Source organism: Oreochromis aureus, linkage group 22 (genome assembly GCF_013358895.1).
Source record: "Oreochromis aureus strain Israel breed Guangdong linkage group 22, ZZ_aureus, whole genome shotgun sequence".
Lineage (NCBI taxonomy): Eukaryota > Metazoa > Chordata > Actinopteri > Cichliformes > Cichlidae > Oreochromis > Oreochromis aureus.
Window position 1 is genome coordinate 26,861,425 of NC_052962.1, and position 23,417 is coordinate 26,884,841.

General features: G+C 39.5%; 1 protein-coding gene across 5 annotated transcripts; it reads left to right on the forward strand.

Annotated features, from left to right (window-relative positions):
* The first annotated feature begins 1,084 nt into the window (after window positions 1–1,084).
* thrap3b (thyroid hormone receptor associated protein 3b) lies at window positions 1,085–23,126 on the forward strand. Of its 5 annotated transcripts, XM_031735806.2 has the most exons (12): window positions 1,085–1,438; window positions 10,431–10,585; window positions 14,347–15,186; window positions 17,229–17,466; window positions 17,551–17,834; window positions 18,424–18,590; window positions 18,735–18,846; window positions 18,954–19,029; window positions 19,621–19,802; window positions 20,009–20,240; window positions 20,699–20,848; window positions 21,841–23,126. In XM_031735806.2, the coding sequence occupies exons 2-12, from the start codon at window positions 10,464–10,466 to the stop codon at window positions 22,066–22,068; spliced, it is 2,631 nt and encodes an 876-aa protein (XP_031591666.1). In that variant the 5' UTR covers window positions 1,085–1,438; window positions 10,431–10,463; the 3' UTR covers window positions 22,069–23,126. The 5 variants fall into 5 exon arrangements, with proteins under 5 accessions (XP_031591666.1, XP_031591664.1, XP_039461459.1 ...); XM_031735804.2 differs by having other exon boundaries at window positions 17,229–17,834; XM_039605525.1 differs by having other exon boundaries at window positions 1,085–1,367; window positions 17,229–17,834.
* Window positions 23,127–23,417: the final 291 nt, after the last annotated feature.

Sequence of the window (23,417 nt, forward strand, 5' to 3'; positions counted from 1 at the left end):
ACCAAAGTCTTTTTAATTAATTAATCAATTAATGAATTACTTAATTTATATATAAATGTATTTATTAATTCATATTTTTAGTGATTTTTTCTTTTACCTTTCTGCTGGTTTTATGTGTCTTTGTAGTCCTCTTATGTAATTTTGTGTTAACTTCACATGTCTTTTGTGTTGCTTTGCATCTTAGTCATGTTTGTCTTTGTGTCTTCATGCAGTTGTTTTGCCTTTCATTTGCATGCAACTCACCAAGGCTGGTTTTGCTTTAAAGTTATAATGGATTTATCTCTTTTTCTGTTGTTTTTTCTTAGTTTTTTGGAAGCTACATTATAACTTTTGAAAGAGCAGCCTATATTTATGGTTTCTTGTTGCTTTTCCCGGTCATTTTGTGTTTCTTTTTAAACAAGGGACTGGAGACACTCCATTTAACCTGTTTTCAAGCCTTATTTGGAACATCGTTATAATAAAAGTGTGTTCATTACATTTTCAGTAAAAGAAGGAATACGTACAGAACATGCAAGGAAGGCTTTGCGACAAGAAAAAGAAAAAAACATGTAAAACGTGAACTTATACAGGAGGTACAATTATGATGCTTTACATTTGCACCACATTTGTTTTGTTTTCTCATATTGTAGTTTATTTTATTGAGCTACATGCTATTCACCTTATTTAAGCTATTATAAATTATATATATCTTTATGTAAATATTACAAATAGGCCAATAAAAATTAGTGAAGTAGGAAAAAGCTTATTTTATCTTAATTAAATAATCTTATTCAGTTTATTTTATTTTTATTCTTTTAACAATGTCTTAAAATATAAACAGACAGCTACTGGTTTCCATGCCAAATAGTAGCGTAACACTTTTCTAAATATTTTATTAAATTGTGTCTATAATCTTTTTTCATATATTTGTGCATTTTATGCACTTATTTATTTTTATATATTCCATTTATTCACTGTATATATAAGTTTTTAGATATAGTACGTTTGAAAAAATATGTAATATACTGTATTTATATTTTATATTCTACAGGTTTCTCTGCGTTTATGTATCGTCACAAAAAGTCTCGCGTGATCTGGACTCAGCGTTAGCGTTAGATAGCGTGAGGTCGGTCGTTAACTACCCGTGAATGTCGACAAAGCGCACTATTTAGCACAATTAACACACAGAGAGAGATATCCCCGAGTAAATATGTTATGTAGTATGAGCGTGTAGTCCGAGCACCTTGCCTCTCGTAAAGGCACGGTGCGCCTGTTTTGTTCGCTAAGTTGGTTTCGGTGCCGCTGCTAACAGGCTAGGCGGCTAACACTCGCGCAGCGCACTAAACCAGGAAGGAGGGACCCGACGACCAGGCAGCCTGGCCTCAGAGGTTTGTCTACTTCTGCAGACATTTATTCTTAAAAAACACCTCTCGTCCATTCGTGTGGAAACGGGAAAAAGGTAAGCGAGTTTGATTTCGTGGTTGCGCTAATAGGTGGCGTTAAATGGTGAAAAATGAGTAACGTGTTCATTAACGTTGTTGCCTGCAGGGGAAGTATCGATAGCTGCAATCGGTTTTACTGGACTCCGCGGTTGGGGTTGCACATTAAAACAAACCAATCATTAACACATCGATTTTCAATGTTATTTTGTAAAGATTTTTCTTTCTTTTTTCCATCTCTGTGACACCTGCTCTCCTAACCTCAGGCAGTCTTCTTGCTTAAAAACGCAGCCCTAAATGGTAATGGTTAACAAAATTAGTGACCCGATCAAACTCGAGGTTAAAGATGAGTGCTGGTATCCACGCTGACCTTTATATAAAGTGCGCTTGTTCAAGGGCAAAATGAAATTTGGCTTTGTATGGAGTAGTTACAGGGCTTATTAGTGCATATTGTATAAAGCAAGGAGTGACACCATTTGAAGGTAACTGAGCACAGACTGTATAAAATAGATGGCTATAGGCTACGCTCAAGGGTATTTTAGTGCATTCTTACCAACTTGCATTACTCCCATAAATCCAGCCTTGTTGTGAAACCCCATTAATTCTCGCCCCTGAACAGTTAACAGGGTGAGAAAGAGTCGACCCATAGTAACATATATTCAGGACTTACCATGAAGTCCTGTGATTTGGCTCATTTTTATGAAAGATGCCTCCCTTTTTTCCTTTCTCTATCTAAAAGCAAAGTTGAGGCACACACTGTAGCTCCTGCCACCTCAATGGTATTAATAAGCTTGTCCTCCATTTCTTATCCCAGCTGGTAGGTTTACACTATACATAATTAGGGCTGCCACAAACGATTATTTTGATAGTCGACTAGTCACCGATTATTTTTGCGATTAGTCGACTAATCAGATCATGCATCGATTGGACGTAAAACTTACAGCTTGAAAATATGTTAAACGTTTATTTTGTGACCCAGAAAGAATAATAAGAGTAATATTAAAACTAACTAGCTGCCGCCATTGTTGACAACTGCGCTGGGCCGCACTATGAATTCTGGGACACAGCTTCTTCTTCTTCGGGGTTTAACGGCAGCTGGCATCCTTTACATGCACTGCTGCCATCTTCTGTTTCAGTCCGTTATTACACTTTTAAATCCTACTACTTATTCCTGCGTCTTTTGTGATCTTACAAAGCTTCAAACGACGCGTCGACTATTAAATCAGTCGTCGACGATTTTGATAGTCGACGTAATCGTGACTAGTCGACTAATCGTGGCAGCTCTATACATAATGAAACAGATTTTTTTTTTACCAAAGTTCTAATATTTTAACCCACACTAAATGCGTATTCGCCTCTATTGGGGTCAGCCGTCATGTGACACCAATACAAATGACTACCAAATTTGCCTCAGTTTACATTACTGCACGTACATGCATTGCATGTAAGTGCGTTGTCTGCTAGTCTTTCAGTTGCTGTCTTATTTCCCAAAGGGTTTGGTGCAGTGGATCGATCTACATGTTTGATTTGACACAGGTTTTTACGCCAGATATCCTTTCATTCATCGGGGCTTGGAAAAAACTCTAGGAGCACACTAGCTTATGACCCTCTTGAGATTAAGGTTGGGTTTCCTCCAAGGTGTCTAACCAGGTGTTTCATGTGTAAGTGTTAACTATTATAGGTTAAAACACACAAAAAAACCCCACAGAAAACTGAGAACAGTCAGTTCGGCAAGGTTTAAAATAGGGCATGCAAATATTGTACGTGGCTTTAGGATATATATGAAACCATTAATCACATTTTGCATGTCACTGTGCATGCCAAATATCCTTGCACGACATACTAACCCCACGTTGCTTTTCGATGCGTCCACTGGGGTATGAATGTGTGTGAATGTTAGCTAGAAAGTAGTTAGGTAGAAAAGGCATAGAAAAAAGTGCTTCTATGATTAAGTGAATGAGGCAAGTTGTGTTCAGTGCTCAGGTAGAGTAGAAAAACGCTGTATAAGAACCAGTCCATTTACCATTTACTTTGTATTTAAAATTGCACAAAGTCAGATGAGTTTACTGAGTGTGGTTAACTTGTTTATTATCCAAGTTTCTGTGCAGATGGTGATTATACATCACTTTGGTTGTGTGGTAGCGTTGGCTCACTCTGACAGAGCCAACACTACCGATCATTTTCTTTGTCATAGTACAGCATAACAGTTGGCATGGCTGCTATCATTGCCAATGAGAGAGGGTGGGGGTTAACCAGTCTGCTGTCGCGTTTGGATTGTAATATGTGTGAACCAAAAGGTAACTGCTGTTTGCGAATTAATAAAATTAGAATCAGTTATTTAACAAGACTAGTGTTTCTTGTGTTGACTAGTCACGCACACATCCCTAGTTTAAAGTAATGGTGAATAAAACATTAAGTTTATTTAGTTACTTTTTATTAGAGTCAGAAAATAGAATGGTATAAAATTTTCTCATTGGTAAATATCCTGTCAATAACAAGTTGTTAGCCAATAGGAATGTTCTCTCTTTAGTTTTACAGTCAGAGCTACCCCTATGGGCTCAAAATGTGGTCATAAATATTTTGTACTTGTAAATCAGTTTTGTACTTGTAAATCAGGATTTGTATGTGTAAAAAGAATTTGTGCGTGCGTAAAAAAGATTTGTATGTGTAAAAAAGATTTGTGTGTGTGTAAAAAAGATTTGTATGTGTAAAAAAGATTTGTGTGTGGACTTAGCCAAAAAAACCTCTGCAAGTTACAAGTACGAATTTTGACCCTATTTTTCTTCCTGTCATCTGATTGGTCAATGTCATGTCAATCACAAATGTAACAATCCAATCAGAGAACAGATGGGTCTGGCTGTCGGAGGGGCACTTTTTTGAACTGCAGGTCCTCGAAGGGTAATACAGTTTGAAGCTGGAGGATCTCTATATAAATATCCGTTAGCAGCTAGGTCCCCTTTCAGCAGCTGTTGAAAGGATAAAGTTGTGGTATATCAGTGGTTAGAAATACCATTATTACTTTAGGATTAGTTTAACACAAAGTCAGGGCTGACCCGGGACCATTGCTGTGAGTCACAGTGCGCAGCATAAAGGTCCTTTCACATCGGACGCAGGATGTGCTGCTAATGCTAACTGCTAACTAAAAGCAAAGGATCCAGAATTTGTTGCACTGGCTGCTGAGCTCTGTGGGGTTTTGCAGCAGCTCTACCTGTACTAGATGCACCTGCTCCTTGTCGTTTCTATCTCTGACTTTATGTCCTCTACAAGAGTTTCTGTTTTTTTTGCTAGTTCTTCAAATGTTCAATAAAAACATGTATGCTAATTCATAACGAAGAAAGCTTTGTAATGAAGACTGTCATTTCCAAAACACCGCCCCCCGCTGTCCGCAGCAGCTGTTGAAAAGGCTGTGGAAGTCCCTGTATAAAGCACGTAGACCTGTGACACAAAAATCACCAAACTCGGACGACCACAGACTGTTTTCCTTCGTGGTGATGAAGGAAAACGCTGGGTTGGCATATAAAAGGGGATTTATTCCCTTCAAGGACCTGCAGTTCAAAAAAAGTGCCCCTCCGACAGCCAAACCCATCTGTTCTCTGATTGGATTGTTACATTTGTGATTGACATGACATTGACCAATCAGATGACAGGAAGAAAAATAGGGTCAAAATTTGTACTTGTAACTTGCAGGGGTTTTTTTGGCTAAGTCCACACACAAATCTTTTTTACACATACAAATCTTTTTTACGCACGCACAAATTCTTTTTACACATACAAATCTTTTTTACACACACACAAATCTTTTTTACACATACAAATCTTTTTTACGCACGCACAAATTCTTTTTACAGATACAAAACTGATTTACAAGTACAAAATATTTATGACCACATTTTGAGCCCATATACCCCAATCACGTCCAGTGGGGACGTTCAACAGAGAACAGGTATCACAACGGTTGTTATCAGCTTTCTTTCTGCTTCAGGCTCTGTACATGCTCACATAAAAAAGGGTGCTTTGCGGGTCATGTGACCCTTGTTCTGAGCAAAATGATCCCTGTGAGTGTCACCTCCACCAGTCAGATATGTTTTCAAACGATTATTATCAATAAAATGCAACACTGTTGCAAATAAGACAAAATTAATGCTGAAAATTGTTAATCTTGAAATTTATCATACAGTGGTAAAATAAAGCTTTTGATTTGAGTTAATAGTTGCATTCTAAAATGTCTTCATTACTTCTAATTTAGCTATAATAAAATAGACCAGTATTCTGAAGAAACAGCTTTATATTGACGTAGCTCAGTACTGAAATACAGTGAAGACGCCATTTTGAAATCACCTAAGTTTAACCTGATTTGTTATTCTGGTCCTTCCAGTTTTCACCCACGGATATTTTCCGCTCGTAGCTTTAGTTCGTTTCATTCTTCGCTCATCATGCTTATAACCGTCAAGCAGCACTTACTGCTTTTCAGAGTAACCCCAAACCACTTCTACATTATTTATTGCACATTATCTGATAGTTGAGTCGGGGCATGACAAACACTTTGACATTCAGAGATGGTGTGCGGTGCAAGAGCTGAAGTTATTTTGTGCTTGTTTTCACTTCCTTTTTTTGGTCTGGGCCAGTGTGAGTGACGCTTTGGTAGCATACAGTAGGTAATGTGGCGAGCGTCACCTTGCTGTCATTATCATTTAAAGCATACATAAAGTCTGCAAAGGGGGCACACTCAGGGGTGCTGCTTGAATATGCTGCTGTGAATATAAACTCTTTATAAACTCTATAAACTCGCAGCTTTTATAAGCTTAGATTTGCATAACAGTTTGAATTTTAAAATTAAATCAAGCCCTTTTGTTAATGAGAGACTCACTGCTTCAACAGGAAGCCTTTCATGCAAGGAGACTGTTTTCTTTCCTTGGTATTAGACTGATTTTTTTGTTGTTGTTTTTTTTCACTGAAGGAATTTTTTGGCTGACCTGAATATTTATCTTTGTTCGAACCGTGGGAACCTCCCCTGTGGGATTTCCGTCATAGGTTTATTCAGGGGACAAAGACGTATCTGATAATAGGTAGATACTTCTGAGCAGCCTTGAAAACAAAGCATGCAACAATATCGGGTTTGGATCAGATATTACTCAGATCCTGACTTGGAAAAGTAGATCAGACATCACTGTCAATGTGCTGATCTTTTAATTTCAGTTCTGTGTTTATTGGCCACCAACAGCAGGACATTGGTTACTAGTAGGAGAGCTCACAGCAGCAGTTTGGGGTTACTTTCTGCCTGCTACACAGACAGCTTTTCACATTTACTTTTGTACCTTAGACCTAAAGGTCCTACACCTCATCAGCTCTGTTTCCTTTTTCCTAAATATGCTCATCTTTCTCTCCTCCACACTGTTTTCCACCAACAAAAACACTCCATGGGGAACAAAACCTTTGAGGCGAGTGAGATGAACAAGCATTTTTTCAAGTGCAGTAAAATTAAAAGCTCTGAATTAAAAGTCAAAACCAGCAGTCAGTTTTCTCTCACTTGATGATGATGATGGCTCAGTCTAACCACTCCCACACACAAATAATTTTCAAAGCATGCAGAGGTCCAGGCATGAACTCGTTTTGGTTATATGTACTGGGTAGATTCAAATAGGAATTATGTTCATTTAACACGTTAAAGAGAGGAAGTGACCACCTTGATTGATTAGCTATCTCCATTCACTTTGATTATTTGGATCATCATACATCGCTGCAAGCTTAGTTCAGTGCGTCCCTAGTCTTTATGTTGATTGACTAAACTGGGAGATGACTGCCACAAGCAAAAACCCAGCAACCTTGTGGTAGCCAGGGGTAAAAAGCAGGGTAATGGAAGAGATGAAAAATGAAAGTCAGAAATGACTCATTGACTCAGTAAAGGCTTTATGGGCTTATTGCCGTGGTTTGGGCCCTGAGAAATTTAACATGAAAAAACAATCTATAGAGTGAATGAAGAGAGAAAAAAGTAGTGAATCAGAGAAATAAAGCACCATTAAACTTGCCCAGTCCTCCTTACAACCCTGCAGGAAATTGCTGCTTTTAACGGAAAAGCAGGCTTTGTTTCATCTGCTGTCTGTCCCACAGACAGAAAAAAAAGACTGAGACAGGCAGCCTTCAACCTGGTCACTACTTTTTATGATGGCCTGTGTAGATAAACAACCAATCTAAATAATCTTTGTTTCACAGAGTGGAAACCAGACAAATTGCAATTTGAAGGAACCCTGAAAAGGGAAAAGGCATGGGTTCTTCTGAAGTAAAAACAGCCATTGAGCATTCACAAGTTTGGGGAAAAAAACAAGTGAGGACCTTTTGCACCCTAGATTTGCACAAATAAAAAAAAAAACACTCAAGTGGTCTGCGGTGGTGGTCTGAAAACTTGCATAAAAAACCCATTGTTTAGCAGGTAGAAAGTGGCGTCTCTTCAAACCACAACATTCGGTTAAATCCCCCCACAGTTGTCATTTCATTGCTGTCTCAAAGTGAGATCTTAAAGGCTTCAGACTTTAGAGATGACAGTTTGACGTCATTATCACCCAGGATGCGGCCTCTTAAACATCCTCCTTGGTTCCTGTTGCTGTAAACGAGTTCTCCGCGCTTTACTGCACAAAAGCAGCTCCACCCGCTCCCAGCCTGCTGCTTTGTGAGAGTCTGAAAAACACCTGAAACACCCCTGCATCCAATTTAAAGTTAGTGGAGGGTAAAAATACTTTTTACTTTATCAGAAACTGGCTTGTAGATGAGTTATTCACAAAGTGTGGGCTGAGAGAAGTGGCTTACAAAAAATGTTTTATAAATAAGTTGGTGGTTAAATTTTTGATTAAATATTTACATCTAAAAAAATACTAATGAAAAATCATAAAACAAAAGCAAAGCTGTTGATTTTTTTTTAAATTTACCAATAATAATCCTGCTTATTGATAGGAAAATGGATGAAATGGAGAGGTGGCTATCAGCAAGCAAAAAGAGCCATAGATGGGGGGAAAAAACTCAACTAGAAATTCATCATAACATCACAATAAAACTGTGGCCTGTGATTAAAGTAGATTGGTACACGGCGTTCTTAAGTTTAGGAGTTGTTGCTGTAGATAAAGAAAGTCTCATCGTCTTATCCTGCAGTGTTGGGATAAAACACCATCTGCATCCCCCAAAGGCTTCTTTAATCCTTCACCTCCTCTGAGGTTTCTGTCAGCGTTGATTAATTAGTTATTTTTGGAGGTTACTTAACAGGAGACGGCGTCTGTTTACTTCACTGCTGCTCTTTAACTGTTGCAGAAAACAATGTTTAGCAGAATTGGTAAGATTAAAAAAAAAAAAAGAAGTAATTGAGCGATGAATAGTGTTGGACAAGCTGTCTTAAAGACAAAATCTACTTGTTGAATTCAGAAGCATTAAAAACCCTTGTTATTATTGCTTGATTAAACTATCAATCAGTTATTTTGGTGCAGTCTTGATTAATGAACATGATTTTTCATTAACTCAACAAAAGATTAATTTTCAAACCTGAACTTCAGCGCTAACTTGAATAAAATTAAACTAAAAAGAAGTACTGAAGTCACAGGTTCGCAACGCCACTCCCTCAAGAGCAACCGGTGCTCTACTGGCCTGCAGCTGTTGCACGCAAATTTAAAGAGCAGGTGGTAATCGTGAATTTCTATCTGGCTTTCGTAATCCTTTGATAGTTCAGTTGTAATTGAGATTAAAATCACCCAGCCCTATCATCACTGTGTGTTTAACTGTCAGTTAAACCAAATCTTTACAGGGTTGTTATACATTTAGAGATTTGATCCTTTATTAGAAGAAAACAACAAAGGAAAAAAAGTGTGTAAGGTCTTAAAACATCTTAAATGTCACCTGTTGTTTTTAAACATTTGTAATTTGCAGTCATAAATAGCAATAACAAACAGTATTTTTTTTGATTGATTAACCCCTCCACATGTTCCTTTTCTGCTGTTTATGTGGATCTAGGTGACATGATATAAAGGAGTTGTACTTTATTTTGCCCTTGTTGGTTTCCCATAATATTGAAGGTGAAAAAGAGAATAAATTGCCTTCACTCGGGTTTTAAAAACATCTAACAGAGGGAACCCAGCAAGAACTCCCCCTTTTTGTTTCTTTTTTTTTTTTTTTTAAGCCAATTTTTGTGAGATTTGAATTTTGCAAGCTACAAAATTTTTTTTCTACATCTGTTAAATCACGTAAGACTTTAGATAAAGTAAAGACTTACGTATACTCGGCTAGTCGTGTTTACATTCATTGTCAGTACCAAGTGGTCCGGTCTGAGCTGAGCCCTGAACAATCACACATTTGACCAAAGATATTCATGTTCATTGTCTTAACTCTTAAACACCCAGTAACTGCCCAAATATTAGGATTTCTCCATATGACACATAACACAGAGCAAAGTTCACCACAGAGCTCATTCTGCATTTCTGACTGAATTTATTTGATAAATTAATTTTTAAAGAAACAACAAGCCTCTCACATTTAGACCATGTTGTTTGTATCTTGTTGCCATCTCGGTGGCTCAACTGTGGATGTTGAAGTGTGTCTGATGTTGAGCCAGCTTTCGCTCCTCTTCAGCAACAGCCTGAATATCTTTTGTGCACAGAAGCTCTTCTCCTCCTGTCTCGTATTGCTGCCGGCTCTTGTGTACATGTTTGCACCTTGATCCAGCTGTCTGCTGCAGACTCTAGGCCGGCCCATTGGCCTTGGTTGGTTGTGATTTATTTTCATGACCGTTCAAGGTCATGGGGGGCCGCAGGGTCTTGGTGATGGGTAAGAAGGTGTTGCGCACATTACTCAGTGTCTATCTGTCAGCAGGTTTTGAAGAGTGTAGCTGCGTAGTCCTGATATATTTTTGTTTCATTTGATGTTTGCCCAACATTACAACCTTTGGTACTTGTTTCATTTGCTTAGTGACGCCTGGAAAGTACATTCTGTGTTCAAGCAGACTGTTGAAAACACCTTTTCTTGTTCTATTTTTTTCAGGAAAGCAATACTTTTACTGGCCTGAGATCAAAGATGTCAAAGCCTCCAAATTCTCCTGCTCGGTCCCGCTCCAGATCCAGGTCTAGGTCCAGATCCAGGTCCTACTCCAGATCCCACTCTAGAAGCCGCTCAAGATCCAGAAAACGTCGTTACAGGTAAACACTTGACTGAACCTTTGGGTCACAAATATCAGTTTTTACATACTTTGACCTCATACTTAAATAAATAATAGATGGATGGATAGATATCATAAACAAGGAAAGCATATATTAGGTTGAATATAAATAAATATTTCAGTATGGCTCAGCAGGGTGGTGTTTTTCTGATATGTGCTGCTTGTGCTGGATATTGGCGCTTATATGACTCCAAGCAGCATTCCAGCAATGAAGAAAATAATATAATTATTAAGATAAACAAAAAACAAAATGGAGTAATTTTAACCCATGAGAATTTAACAATACCTGTCCACAGAAAATTCATATTTGTGTATGTTAAAGGTGTCTGATTGTTACTTAGTAAGTAGCTTCTAAAGTCAGACCTACATTTGTCAAAGAGGTGTGGTTTCCTTTTGATGTTAAACATAACTGATGAGCGTATAAGAGGAGATTTCTTTAATTAAAAAAAAATTGGCCTGGCGGTGTGCACATTTTACTCCTTAAATGGCCATGATTTGTTCAAAATTCAAATGTTTCAGAAAGAAGAGGAGATGAGCTTTAGGGGATATCATGGTAGCACGACGCATTCACAAGATACATTGTCATACTCAGACACTTGGCAAATAAACTCTCAAACGATGTGTGAATATGATCACCCGAGGACATTTGAGTCTCACGTTAGCTGGTATTCTCTGAACTTACTGGTTGTAAGTTAAGAGCTGGTTTTGTTTAGCTGGCTCTTCTCTGCTGTCCAGTAAGTCAACCAGTAAGACTGCAACCCTCCCACTGATGGGAGGGTTGCATGTCTAATCTTCTGACAGTAATTATTGTCGACAGTATCGGGAATAAATAAATGTATTGTTTTAGAGCTCTGATTTAAAAGAGGAGGAAGAGGAAGAGTTGAGTGAGAAGAGAGCGCAACGAGGAAGAAATACATGATGAAATATACAAATGTTAAATGGTTGAATATAATTTAAAAGGGTTGATCTTCAAATTAAAAAGTAACTCATAATTGACACTTTACAGCATTTTTTTTTTAAGTCTAAAGTAAAGTTCATCGGATTTCATTTATCTTTCATAATTCCTGGGTATCTGTACTATGCTATTAGAAATCCATTGTGGTGTAGAGGGTTAGATGATAGAAGGCTTAGAGGGGAGTGTCTGCCCATTTCTAAAGGAGGTCAAAGCATTTATTTCCAGTAATCTTGCCTAGTTTGACAAACTAGACCTTGTTTGTTTTGGAACATACGATGTTTGGTATATGATGCAAGTAATAGTTGCTGTCATAGATTTTGGCATTTACTATCTAAGTAAAGTTCTAGGAGTCAAAAATGAGTGCAAGTGGGGTGTATTTGTGTACAAAGGTCTTTGTGGCTTTGGTGTTTACTGAGTACGAAATAACAAGGAAATGCTCTGCTCGTGTTTCACTCACTATCTGATTCGGCTCATCTTTCAGTAAAGCACTCATGCAAAGCGCTGAGCGGTTTCAGTAAAGATCGTTCCTAAATTATGCCTCACAAATACAGATGTTTTGCAGCTGCATGTATTTGTGTAGTATGCAGTATTTGCTCAGGTTCACTCTGTTGGTCCTTCATCCTTGACTCAACGAAGCTCATTCTAGGTTTGATTTTGATTTGCATGATTTGTTTTTAAGCAGTTTGCATCAGCGCACCTTCACTCTAAAAATCTACCGGCGTGCCTTTCCATTTCCAGTCTGCCTGTTTTTGGAGCCAATAAACACATTCACAGACAGTTGTTAGATTGTTTTCTTTTTTCTTCTTGCCGCATTGAATGTCAATGATTTGTCAAAGCAGGAAATAGAAGATAAGAGTCACCACTCTTGGCCTTGTTGTTATCTCCCTCCCTTTCTGATGCCTCCTCCCTCTGGGTCTACTCGTTTTTCCGACACGTTCATTAAGGCCCGCATGTGCGAACAAGTGTTGTTGTTGTTTTTTTTCGCGTCCTGTATTTGATGCAGCCGAGTCCACAACAGCTCTGTTTCAATGAAAAGGTCGAAGGGGTAAGCAGAGAAGATTTTTCTTTTTCCAGGAGAGATAATCTGTGTTGCATGAGTAAAAGTTTGACTTTGATTTTATCTGAAATGTGTAGGTTAAGTTTCTTAAGTAATTTTGTTGTTAACGTAACCATTTGCTGAAATGGAACTCTTCTAATCACGGAGATCTGTAATGTCTGTTTTAGTTTACATGTGAGCAACCTGCTGCTCCTTCCAATCTGCATAAGGCCACAGTGCTCAGTAACTGAGCTCTTGTTGGAGTGTGCACCTAGATTAGGGTCTGTGGACCACTAAGGTCCATTTTGCAGCCCCAGAGATCCACAAGTGTTTAAAGGTTTAGTGTGATATGTGAGTCTCAAAGGTTACCAGAGTAAAAAGACCTGTACTTGATTTGGGCTCCATCTGCTGGTCAGGCAGCTGAAGTGTTTTTCCTGTATTATGAATCAGTATAAATTTAAGCATTTAACTTGCAGGGCTTCAACGTACTGCTTTCGATGTCTGTTTTCTGAGTTGGTTGTTTTTGGCTTGTAAGATGATGATCGTTGCTTAATTTGTTCAGCAGCAGCCCAAACAAAATATAAAGTTTTAAAGCAGACCAGGAAATAATCACATTATACTAATAATTTGTGCACTGATAGATTATCTAATCCTAAATTTTCTGTTTCATATCTGTTTTTAAATGAACAAAGCTGCATTTTGTTAACCTCTCAGCCTTTGCAAACATTTGATAGTCAAGTGGACATTTATTTTATTTTAAATCAGAGGTTGATCCGAAATATTGTCTTCCTAACTGTGCAGGATATTACGCTGGATTTGCATCAGAAAAGAGAGACGTGAATAATTTAACCTGCATTTGATTGGTGCAGATGAGTGGGCAGATATCAGTGGTAAACAGTGTTTAGTCAGAACATTTGCCTGGATTTTATTTTTAAAGCTCGTTGTTTGTACTCCCTCTTCCAGGCTGTTTCTATATGTGAACATAATGGTTAACTGTAACAGGGTGATAATTACATACATGAGTTATTTTAACAGATTTAGCTTGTCTATTAAAATCTTAAAAATACAAAATTCCTGATGCTTAGCCCAGACGAGGCAGAGTTTGCCGGAGTGATTTTAAGTTTGAGTGGTTCAATTCAGGTTTTTTGTCTAGTTTTAGTGGCAGTAGTATAATTTAATTTTTGTCTTCTCGACAGCACAAGCTTAAAACAAAAGGACCAACGGTGACAAAAGAAGCCCACCTCGTCACAGAACTTTGGCTCAGTAACATAAGTTTTCTAAGACAGTTTTTCCTCTCTTAGTCATTCCCAAAGGCTGATTCTATTTACTGTGTGTGTTGGGATGATTCAGTCCTCCTTTCTTAGTCCCCATTTCTCAGTCCTTTAGTTTTTACTAACTGGTGAAAGACCTAAACCCCTTCGTTGGATGCCAATTTTTTTTACGTGCAGAAATCAGTACACAGCTACAGCATAGATGTTTGTTTTCAAAGCTTTTTGTAGCACCCACAGACTACTAATGTACTAAGATAAGAAACCTTTAGGTTTATCAGAAGTTTTCATTCAAATCTTATATCCACATGTCGAGTAGCAGTGGTTGAAGTGTGTGATACTTTGCTAAGGAGACAACAGTTTGACAGTGATCTCTTTGTATTTGGTGTTGTGTGAATTACCTGTACTGACTTGTTCGTAATGTTATGAACAGCTTTTCAGATGTATCTCCTCTTCTCTCTCCCCCCTCCTCTTTTATTCAGTTCTAGGTCTCGTTCCCGCTCTCGCTCGCACTCTCCGTCCTATAGAAACTATCCTTCTCGGGACTATCAGAACAACAGAGGTGGCTTCAGAGGTTACAACAGAGGCTACCGTAGGCCGTACCACTACCGAGGTAGAGGCCGAGGCTATTACCAACGCGGTCATTACCAAAACAGAGGCGGAGGAGGTTATGGCTATAAGGGTAATTGGCAGGGTGGTGGTGGTGGAGGAGGTGGTGGTGGTGGTGGCGGCGGCGGCGGTGGTGGTGGTGGCGGCGGCTGGCATGATCGTCATCATGACCAGGACCACCATTCTCACAGCCCCAGGAGGGGCCGCTCACGCTCCCGTACACCCAGGAAGCGCTCGGGCAGCCGGAGCCGCTCCCGCTACTCTGATCGTTCGTCTTCTGGACGATCCCGCCATTCTAGGCGCTCCAGCTACTCCTCTCGGTCCCGCTCCTCATCCCCACGCCACCGCAGCAGCAAGGGAAAGCCCAGCAACAAGGATGCTAAAGACAAGCCAGTTGAAAGTCAGGTTGAGAAGTCTACTCCGGAACCAGATGGAAGCGTCATCGAGAAGGCTTCTGGAGGCAAATGGATTGACTACGACGCAAGCCCCAAACCAACCAGCCCAGAGACTAAGAAAGAGGACGCTCCTTCTGGTCCTGAGGTCAAAGGGCCCAACAGTGGTGGCACTATGTGGAAAACCATCAGCAGTGCATCACCTCCGGCAAAGAGCCCCACAATCTCTGGACAAACGGCCTCGTTCAGCGGATTTGGATTCTTCTCAAAGGATGATGCCAAAACTACAGATAAGACTGTGATCTCTGCTGCCTTCAAAAAGTATGTCCAGTACTTTATTGTAGATATTGAAATGTAATTATATTATTTTCTCTTTTTATTTTTCCTAACAAATCATGAACGTTATTTGTCTTTCAAACATGTTTAGCTTTTTTCAAAGATCCTTGGAAGAATACAGTTTAAAAAGGAATGAAACATAAGACTCCTGATTTTAAGTGAATTGAAAATGTAGCCGGCTGTTTTCTGAGAGGAAGTTGTATGAAATCCCACTTACTTAAGACGATGGTGTTGACGTGAGTATATAACCATGGAAATGTGAGTCATGGTCTGTACTGTTTGCATTGGGGATGGGCTTTTTTTTTTTTTCATAAGGTTGTTGGTGTCAAATGAGGACGACCATCCTGAAATTTGAATTGGCAGAAGGTCACCAAATTTGGTTTTAGTGCTTGTTTGTCTCCCATCAGTCTCTTGAGCAAAGTGAAGGGTAGTTCAAGCTTTTATTTTAAAAAACACACTAACTGGGGAATTAAATTAGCGGTCCTGGTTCTTAAAAGCAAATGTAGAACTGCCTTAAACCTGTTTTTTTTTTTTTTTTTTTTTTTTTTTTTCTAAATGGCCAGCAAAGGGTGATGTTTTAGGTTGCAATAGACTTGTGGTTCTACAGAAATATGTGAGAAAACAGCCTCCGTTATTTCGTGGTGACTTTATGATATGCCCCCAGGCCATACTGTTTAAAATATGAAGCCATTTTGTAAATTATAATAATTTTTTTGAGTTAGAATGGACAATTGTCCAGGATTTGCTTGTTGGCTCACGAGTAATTAGTCGCAGGTAATTAGCAAATGAGCATGCTGTCAGATCCACCCCTTCACAAACCAGTGGGAGATGCTGCTGTCTAAAACCCTTTAAGGCATTTTTCTTCAGAAAAAATAAGGTCTGCTAATGGATATTTGAATATGAAGTCATGAAATTCAGTAATTATAGAGCTCTGAAGGGCCTTAGTACACAGCCTAACTGCTAAAGTGGATCTGACATTAGCTGCTTTAGCTCATGTCCCTTGAATCGAGGAATTACCTTTTCATATTCTGACCTCAGTGACTTCAAACCTTGGCGATGTATATTTGAGCACTGGCCATTGTAAAAATAAATGGAGACAAAAAATAAGGTGCTTTTATATTGTAAGCTAAAGACCCTACAATAACAGACTCCAGGTCATGTAAATGGAGTCTTTTTTTTCACACATTAAGGTTAATTATGGACTTTGACCATTTATATTTACATTATATATTCTTAAATATATAGAAGGCATACATTTTCAATGCTATACAGATGACACCCAGCTTTATCTGTCCATGAATTCAAACAAGTTAGCTGAACTACAGGAATGTATTAAAGACATTAGTTTCTGTATGACCTCTAATTTCCTGCTTAGAAGCAGTACAATAACCTCTGATAACTGAGGTTATTGTATGTGACTCTAATAATCTCGAACCAGATAGTTACTCTGGATGGCATTACCTTGGTCTCCAGTAACACTGTGAGGGATGTTGGAGTTGTTTGTTAAACAACTAAACAAATGTGTAGGACTGTTATATTTCATTTGGGCAGTGTATCTAAAATTAGCAATATCCTGTCTCAAAGTGATACTGATAAACTAGCTCATACATTTATTACTTCTAGGCCATTTCTGCCTATAAATACACATTCAGATTCATGATCCTGATTTTATTAAGTGTCATTAAGCATTTTTTCTTTCAGAATAAAAGGTAGTTTCAAGATTATTTGTGATACACAAGTTTAACAGAAATGATAATGAAAACATTAAGGAAGGACAGAAGGTTGGGTAACAGGAAAATGTCTAATATTTCGGTAAATAATCTTTTTACAACCTGGTTTTAAGCATGCCCATCCCCAGTGTGTATTGTACCTTTCACTTTCAGCTTGTTAGAACATGTTGCACTTGTGTGGTCTTGTTTTTCCCTCTTGCATTATTCATCCCAGTCTGAAATTATTAATTTAAAGCGTATTATTGGTTCACTTGGAGGTGCTGATGCTAAAGTTCACTTTGAATTTCTCTTTTTCAGGTTTTTGGCTGAGAACAAAAACAAAAAGCAGGCAGCTGAAAAGGAGAACAGTCGTGAAAAGGAGCAGGTCACTGTAGATAGAGAGCAAGAGAAAAGTGGCAAAACTGGAGAGCTCTTCAACGTCTCGTCCTTTGGTGACATCAAGGAAGACAAGACTATGCCTTTCTTTGAGGCTGGAGAAGAAGAGTTCCTCAAATCACACGGGATAAAAGGGAGGGACCGTGAGGAGGATGCTGAGGTAAAACCTGCCCTCGTAGCTCGGGACATGTTTGGGAAATGGGGGGACGAGTCAAGCTATTCAACATCTTACCCGTCCCTTAAGGAGAAAGTTCGTGTAGACCCCGAAGACGTAGACGCCATTGATCGCGTGGAGGAGGAGTTGTACCGAAGCCGCAAACATAAGAAAGAGGAGAAGTCCAAGAAGAAGGAGAAGAAAGAAAAGGAGAAGGCCAGAAGGAGTTTGTCCCCACCAACTACTTCAAGAGAGAAAGACCGGCCACTGTTCCCTGGAGCTTTTCCTCCTCGCGAACAATCGCCTGCACCGCGTCTGTTTGCATCAAAAGAAGACTTTGAGCTCAGAATTGCTTCTTTAGATGAACTTCCCAGGTATGTGCAACATGACGTCAAACTGTAAACCAGCTCCAAGTTTTCAAAAAGCTGTTGGCTCTCTTTTTACAGACTAATGCTCACAGGCAGTAAAGGTGGCACCAGTAATCTTAAAGCTTAGCTGGACAGTTTTCTATTTTTAAGATTTCAAACTACCAAACCAGCAAATCTTTCTAGAAGGAAAGAAAGAGGTGATTTTTATTGGTGTGACGTCTGCATTTTAAACTTCACAACAAAAAATAGCATCTGTATTTAACACTGATGTCAAAATTTGGTGATTTTAAAAACACAATATTCCAATGCCATTTTTTTTTCTTTCAGACACTTGAAACATGAACAGACTTCCCTAACATTTGTTAGATGTAATTATTTATTTACACTGTTCAGAGAAGTAGTAGACTATCATCTGGTGGACAAGCTGTGCATCGTAATTACATGGTTGAAGGGTGTTTCTCTCATCTTTTTTTTACTCTTTAGTTTTAATTTGTCAGCCATTATAAATGCAGATACCAAATAGCAAATATTTAATCATATATTTGTTCAGCATGTTTGCATTAATCTTTGCTCCTCCCTTCCTGTTTGCTCTTAGCTCCTCCCTCTCTAAAGATCGCCACCTGCCCCGGGAGCTGCTGAATACCACTAAGAAGGATCCGGAATTTCGCTCCATTTTCCAGCACATTCAGTCCGCACAGCTCCGTCGCAGCCCGTCTGAGCTGTTCGCTCAGCACATAGTCTCTATTGTGCACTACATCAAAGGTACAGTGTGTTGGCGGCGTCACGTCCGTGCAAAAGTTTGGGCAAACTGACGAGCTCCAACGATTCATTACTTGCATATTAGCGAGTTAGCACCGTTAGTCTTGTGTAAATTTGGAATAATACCTTTCTGTGGTTTGTCTGCAGCTCAACACTTCCACTCCTCAGACATGACTCTAAGTGAGCGGTTTGCCATGTACCAAAGAAAAGCTGCAGAGGCAGAAATGATGAAGCCAAGGAAGAGCCCAGAAATCCACAGGTAGCCTCCGCAAACGACTATCTGGTCATTTTTGATTAATTCATCCGAGAAGCTCTGTTCTGAAAACTTCCTACAATCACTAATGAGGCTTTTCCCTCGTCTTTTAGGAGAATCGATGTTTCCCCCAGTGCTTTTAAGAGGCACTCTCACCTGTTTGAGGATTTGGAGGAGGCAAGCTACAAGGTGACGAGCCCTTTTGAAATTTGACGTATGTGGAACAAGCAAATCTGAGACAATCCAGAGCAGCAGTGGTTCAGCTTTGTGCTTTTCTTTCAAAGGATGCGTATTTCTAAATCAAAAGAGCCCAATTGTGTTTTATAAGTGCCAAGCAAGCCCCCCAGCCTATGAGATATGGTTATTGATTGGGTATATACGAACCCAAGCAAAGGCTTAAAGGAAGTGAATTAAGATCCTGAGTCCAAGCCTCTCAAGGGACGATTATCAGTGCCTTTACCTTGTAAGTATTTTTCTTAAAAAGAAAAAAAATCAAGCCACAAAACTGTGAAATTCAGTTTATTTAAATAAGCTACGTGCATGCTGCTGGTTTCCACAGATATTTCCACAAATACCTGTAAGATATAAACATTTTGTTATCATAGTTTTTCTACATTTGTAACAGTTGCAGATTACAGTAACATGTTTCTTGACCAACTGAGGGAACGCAGTGTTTGTATATGTTGTATACAGTCTGGTGCTCTGTGCATTCATTCAAAAATTTCCCATCAGCCCTGTGAATGGCTGCTTTAACTGTTTGCTGAAATCGAATCTCTGCAGGACCCAAGTAAAAAGTTCAAAGGCGACGTGATGGACCTTCGCCTGGATATTGAAAGACGTAAGAGGTTTGCTGGGAAGGAGCGCGACTTCAAGCGTGAAGGGGCCAGGAGCCCGGAAGGCTCCCGGGGACCGAGTAGAGAGAGGTCCTCTGAGAAATCTGGGAAGCACCACAAGAAATCCAAGTACGTCCATTTAAGCATAGTCACTGGAGGTTGAGATGAAAAGATTTCTCTTCACTGTGTATGCTTCAGCTGACTGGAGGGATTCAATTCAGTTGAATTTGTTTTTATTTATTTGACACAGACTCATAACAGCAGTATCAGTATATCCACTGATTCAGAATTTAGTTTTTAATGACGTCCATTATTTTTTGTCGCCTGCCTCACAGGAAGGGTAAGAAGAAGCGGGATCGCTCTCCTTCCTCTTCTTCCTCCTCATCCTCCCAGTCCCCTTATCCTCCACCATTCCGAGGCAAAGAATACATGGGGGAGGGGATGGAGCACCCTGAGGAGGGCTTCAGCCACACACGCTATCCACCGCGGGACTACGGTGGCCCTGGGGACCGAGGCCCTCGAGATTATGAGGGACATGGCATGGAGAGAGGCCGAGGCCGTGGATTTGTAAGTTCCCTTCATCTTTGAATGTCTCCTTGGCTTTTTTGTTGTTTTGTTGTTGTTGTTGTTGTTGTTGTTGTTTTTAACTAAGGCATTGACATGTCATCTTCCTGCGATTTCCTATCCTAATGGCAGTAGACAGTAGACTGTGCTTCTCTGCTCTGTCCCTTCCTCCTAATGCTACGGATCATAATGTGGATGATGATAATAAATGATGATGACAGTCTATCATACATATTCCGTGCACTACCTGGTTTTTATAAAGGTAATGTAGCGCCAGTCAGTGGAAAGTCAACTCATCACTAAACTCTAATGCCTGTAGTCCATCAGTTTGGCCGTGTGTGTGTTTTCTTGTCTCGTTGTCACAGGACCGAGTTAATAATCTTCTCCTCCATCTCGTTAGATATCAAAGAGTTTGTCTCAAGACTGCGAGTTTCAGTCCTGCCTGTTGTTTTTGCTTTCAGTTCCCCAGAGTCAGAGGAAGAGGTTGGAGCAGGGGAAATTATCCCGGCAACAACAGCAATGGAAACCCTGCCAACATAAATCCTCCAGTGCGGCCGCCCGAGGAGGAGTGGGACCCTGAATACACCCCCAAGAGCAGGAAGTACTACCTGGTGAGTGTCTGCAGCTGCTAATTGATTTACTGGTGTAAATGGAGGACATGCAAGGCCTAAAAAGTAGTCCAGTGAACGACAGCTGTTCAGTCAGTGCAAGGCATAATCCAAAAAATATACTCACTGCTTTATTAGGTACACCTTTCCAGTATTGAGCTGGACATTCTTTGGCCTTGAGAGCTGCTCTTCTGGATTGTGATTTGGTGACTGGGGTCATTTGAGTACTTCTGCTGCTGCAGCCCATCTATGTCATGTGCATACAGCGATGCTCGTTTGCACATCTTGGTTGTAACGAGTGATTGCTTGAGTTATTGTTTTCTTCCTGTCAACTTAACTCACCAAAACCATTCTACTGAACATGACATGGCATCAACATGACATTTTCATCCAGAGAACTGCAGCTCACTGGATGTTTTCTGTTTTTCAGACCATTCTCTGTAAAGAAAATAGTCTGTAGAGACAGTTGTGTGAGAAAATCCCAGCAGATGTGCAGCTTCTGAAATACTTAAACCACCAATAACCATTAAAATTAAAGTCACTTAAATCACTTTTATTCCTTATTCTGATAATCAGTTTGAACTTCAACAGGTCGTTTTGACCATGTCTAAATGCCTAAGTGCATTGAGTTGCTGCAATGTGATTGGCTGACTAGATAAGTCTTAAAAAGCAGTTGAGCAGGTGTGCCTAACAGAGTGAGTGCCATTCCTACAAAGTTGATTCTGTTCATCTGGATGTCTAATGTTTTTTATTTGTATTTCTTTTTAAGTTTCTGTTTTCAGTTACGTTTGAGTGAGTTTTGCTTGATCCTGTTCAGCTTTTATTGTTTTCAGCGGTTCAGTTGGTTTATAAATATAATGCAGAAAGTATTTGCCAGAAATTCACTGGAGTTTGTCTGAAAATATTTTAGCTCCTTCAGAAAAGATTGGACTTCTTTGATGTTTAAGCTTGTGTGAATGTTTTGGGATAAATAAATCACGTCTTTACCCTTTCAGCACGATGATCGCGATGGAGAGAAAACCTGGGTTGATAACCGGGGCCGAGGCCGCGGCTCCTTCCCCACTCGCCGAGGACGCTTCGTGTACCGAAAGGGAGGCAGCAGTCCAAAGTGGACCCACGACATGTATCAGGGAGGAGAGGAGGGGGAGCTGCCAGACGACAGCCTGGAAGTCGACCATAAAGAAGCCAAGGGCGCCGGAGACGCGCCGAGCCTGAAGCAGTAAAGCTCTCGCTCCGTCACCTACATGTAGAAGTCCGATCAGAGCGGTTGGAGTGGTGATGAAGGGGTTAAATTTCTGTTTTCTCCATTTTGCTTCATCTCACCATTTAACGGTTAATGTGTTCAGTGAGTTCTCTCTGTAGAAGTGAAAAGAGGAGCGTAACTGTTACTGTGATTGTTTTTTTGTTTTTGTTTTGTTTAGGTGTAAAATGGTGAGTTTTGATTTGTCTTTATCGCATCAGCAAAGATTCAAAAAGGTAAAAAATGTTTCCACGGACACGGCAAAAAAGAAAAGAGATTGTGCCTTAGGAAATAATACGGTCACGTGTCCGTCTGATATGTTTGAAGGTGAAAGCGTGTAGGAGAAATCTGATTAATCAGTTTATTTGTTTTGTTTTGTTTTTTTAAATGCATGAGACATTTGATTCATACGTTGCTCAACGGGACCAATCCGAGGCAGCTGCCCGGCTCGCTGATTTGCAGACGTGGCGGTCTCCCCGGGCGTTCGTCACTTCTGCTCTCTGAGCTTTTACACGCAGCTCATCAGCAGCTGCTGCGTGTTCTCGTTGGTTTGTGGATGTTTCCATAGTAACATGGGTGTCTCCATCCGATCCTCTGAGATGTTTTAGACAGAAAACGCTTGAACGTTTTTCCGACGCCGTCATATCTGTTTAGATAAGAGGCCACGTTTGTCTAGATTTTTAATTAAAATAAAATGAGTAGTGTTACATGACATAATCCATGTATAGAATTAGATCTGAAACTTTGTAATCCTGCAGTTTTATTTGTGTCAAGAAAAAAAACTAACTGAAGAGAAATGTGAAGATTTGTGGGGGAAAAAAACAAACATGATGTGATGATTTTTAAATGGAATCGACCTGAACTAGCAGAACTAGTTTGGCCACTTCTCGCCACGCCCTTCTCGTCCACGTTCGACTGTACATACTGCATGAATCAAACAGGACTGTTTTTGTTCGGTCTGATGCTGAAATCTTTTTTACTGTTCAAGAGCTTTGAACTACCCATCTTTTAATTTTCAATAAATTTTTCTTTGATTCGGGGCATTTTTGTGAGTGTTTTTATTTTTTTAATTTAATTTTAAATCATCTCTACACGGGCTGTGTTGTGTAACTAAGACTTTGTGTGGACAAAAACACTTTAGTTGACTGAAAGAAAATAAAGATTGTCCAGATGAACTAAAAGTAACTGAAACAGGATTTCAGACTTGCACAACTAAATGAAAATATTTATCTTATAAAGACAAACTGGAAGCAATAAAACTTAAACTGAACATTTTTAACAGTAAACTAAGCAAACCTGCTCTGCAAACAAAAAATAAAAACCTATGAAGAT

What these genes read in the sequence shown, in the direction of transcription:
- thrap3b (XM_031735804.2), top strand. Translation starts at nt 10,464, where the DNA reads ATGTCAAAGCCTCCAAATTCTCCTGCTCGGTCCCGCTCCAGATCCAGG. An exon ending in TCCAGAAAACGTCGTTACAG is followed by an intron (nt 10,586 to 14,346) that starts GTAAACACTTGA and finishes TCTTTTATTCAG; the next exon opens with TTCTAGGTCTCGTTCCCGCT. An exon ending in TATTGTGCACTACATCAAAG is followed by an intron (nt 18,591 to 18,734) that starts GTACAGTGTGTT and finishes GTTTGTCTGCAG; the next exon opens with CTCAACACTTCCACTCCTCA.